The sequence below is a fragment of the Colobus angolensis genome, unplaced genomic scaffold, assembly GCF_000951035.1.
Source record: "Colobus angolensis palliatus isolate OR3802 unplaced genomic scaffold, Cang.pa_1.0 Scaffold211, whole genome shotgun sequence".
Taxonomy (NCBI): domain Eukaryota; kingdom Metazoa; phylum Chordata; class Mammalia; order Primates; family Cercopithecidae; genus Colobus; species Colobus angolensis.
Genome location: NW_012115278.1, coordinates 4388629 through 4391419, shown reverse-complemented (window position 1 = coordinate 4391419; position 2791 = coordinate 4388629). Strand labels below are relative to the sequence as shown.

The 2791-nt window shown below is 37.6% G+C and overlaps 1 protein-coding gene across 2 annotated transcripts in view; it reads left to right on the top strand.

The window, feature by feature from the left end:
* TUBGCP5 (tubulin, gamma complex associated protein 5) overlaps positions 1-2791 on the top strand; it is a 46500-nt gene that overhangs the window by 11953 nt on the left and 31756 nt on the right. For both annotated transcript variants that reach the window (XM_011942884.1, XM_011942883.1), the window contains exons 7-8: positions 1305-1419; positions 2401-2490. In XM_011942884.1, the coding sequence (XP_011798274.1) occupies positions 1305-1419; positions 2401-2490 (205 nt within the window). The remainder of the gene's footprint in view (positions 1-1304; positions 1420-2400; positions 2491-2791) is intronic.

Genomic DNA, 2791 nt, shown 5'->3' with positions numbered 1-2791 from the left:
CCTAGAAGTCTTTAATCATAAATAAACGTTGAATTTTTATTAAATGCTATTATTTATCTGTGAGATAATCTCATAACTTTTCTCTTTTATCCTAATAATACATTGATAGACTTTCCGATATTGAATTATCCTTGAATTCTTCACCTAAACTTGCTTGACCGTGTTATTTTTTAGTACGTTATTAGATTGGGTTCAATTTCGGACTCGCTTTTTTTTTTTTTTTTTAAGACGGGGTCCTGCTCTGTCACCCAGGTTGGAGTGCAGTAGCATGATCACAGCTCACTCCAGCCTCAACCTCCTGGGCTCAAGGTATCCTCCCACCTCAGCCTCCTAAGAAGCTGGGACTTCCGATGCATGCCACCACACCCAGCTAACTTGTTTACTTTTTCCTAGAGATGAGGTCTCACTATGTTTGAGACCAGTCCAGCCTGGGATTGCAGGTGTGAGCCACCGAGCCCAGCAGGTTAGCTCTTTTTTAATGTAGGATTTTTCATCTTTATTCTTTGATGAATTGTATTTATCATGCCTTTATCTAGTTTAAGCATCACTGTTATATTAGCCTCATAAAATGTTAGGTGACTTTCTCTTTTTCTGCTTTTTCAAACAACTTGTATAAGATAGAAGTTATCTAATCCTTCAAAATTTAGCACCAGTCCCGAGGCTTTGGGAGTGGTTGGGAAGGTCTTTGGTTACCGTTTCAATTTCCTTAATGGTTATTGGATGATTAACATATACCATTTATATCTTTTTATGTATGTGGCAATTTTTTTTTTTTTTTTTTACTTTCTAGTCAATTACATTTAATTAAATTAGTATGTGTTTCTATATGTGTGGTTTTATTTTATTTTACTTCGTTTTTTGAGATAGGGTCTCACTGTGTCACCCAAACTGGAACGCAGTGGCGTGATCGCGGCTCACTGCAGCCTCAACCTCCTGGCTCAGCCAGTCCTCCCATGTCAGCCTCCCGAGAACAAGCACATGCCACCATCCCTGGCTGATTTTTTTGCATTTTTTTGTAGAGATGGGGGTTATACTTGTTGGCCAGGCTGGTCTTGAACTCCTGAACTCAAGTGATCATCCCACCCTGGCTTCCCGAAGGGCTGGGATTATATGTATGAGCCATAGAACCCAGCTGATATATGTGGTTTAAAATAAATGATCATATATACATTAATGTTAGGTAGCTGTTATTTTAAAAAAGCCATTTTCAACTATATGTTTGAATGGAGCTGTAAGTCCAGATATACTGACCCAGTATTTTGTTTTTGTTGTTAACTCAAACTGATTACATTTCTTTCAAGCAGATGAGCCAGATGACCGAAGCTGGCTGGAACATCATGTGGTCCATCAGTACTGGACAGCCAGGCCCTCCCAGTTTCCTCATAGTTTACATTTGCACTCCAATTTAGCTGCTGTCTGGTAAGAAGCTAAAGTTTTCATTTAATGTGATGATAGAAGAAACTTTGATGTTTAGACATTTGGCTTTGATTTGTGACTTAAATCAAGTTCTTCCCTGAAATTTAAACTTGTTTTTGTTTTGAGAATTCTTTTTTTTTCTTTGTTTTTGGAGACAGAGTCTCACTGTAGTTGCTCAGACTGCAATGCAGTGGTGGGATCTCGGCTCAGTGCAGTCTTGACCTCACCCAACTAATTTTTTATTTTTTATTTTATTTTATTTTTTTGCAGGGGAAGACAAAGTCTCGCTCTGTCTCCCTGGCTGGAGTGCAGTGGCATAATCATGTCTCACTGCAACCTCTGCCTCCTGGGTTCCAACTATTCTCGTCCTTCAGCCTCCCAGGTAGCTGGGATTATAGGTGCATGCCACCACACCCAGCTAATTTTGATATTTTTAGTAGAGAGGGGGTTTTACCATGTTGGCCAGGCTGGTCTCAAACTCCTGTCCTCAAGTGATCCACCTGCTTCAGCCTCCCAAAGTGCTGGAATTACAGGCATCAGCCAGCACACCTGGCTGGTATTGAAAATTCTAGTTGTTTTTAATTATTTGTTATTGAAAAATCATTAAATTATGGTATTATTTAATTATAGTCTGTGTTTCCATTTTTTGTTGTTAATTTCAATGTAAATATATTGGTATGTATTAGGGCATTATTTGATTTCTGTTTTGGTATACTTACTACAAAAATAGGCATATTGTTTTCCAGAAACAACTTTACGTAGTTGTAACCATTTGCCTAAATCAGCAATGAACACAATTGCAATTGTTCTGAAAGTGTTTCTGAGTATTGTGATTGATGTGAAAATATAGGGGTATTTAAACTATTTATTATGTGTGCTTGCTAGTTGATTACTAGTTAGCACTAAATTGCGAATGTTCTTTGAGATAAGTTATTTACTTACTTAGAAACCTTTCTATTGACATCTATGTTTGCTGTCTCATAGGGACCAGCACTTGTACAGCAGTGATCCATTGTATGTTCCAGATGATAGGGTTTTGGTTACTGAGACTCAGGTTATTCGGGAAACCCTATGGTAAGATATATTCACTTAATTAATAGTCTTTATGAGGCTTGATTACTGAGAAGCAAAACTTTTATGAAAGGAAACTGTTCAAGCATTTTCACATGCAGACTAGAAACAGACTGTTAGGTGTGCAGTTCAGACCAAATTTGACTGTGGAGATTGAGAGATTTTGATATATTCACTTCTTTTTCATTTTAAATAATTTAGCATATGATTTACTTAGATTAGTCCAACATTTCTTTTTTTTTTTTTTTTTTGAGACGGAGTCTTGCTCTGTTGCCCAGGCTGGAGTGCAGTGGCTGGATCTCAG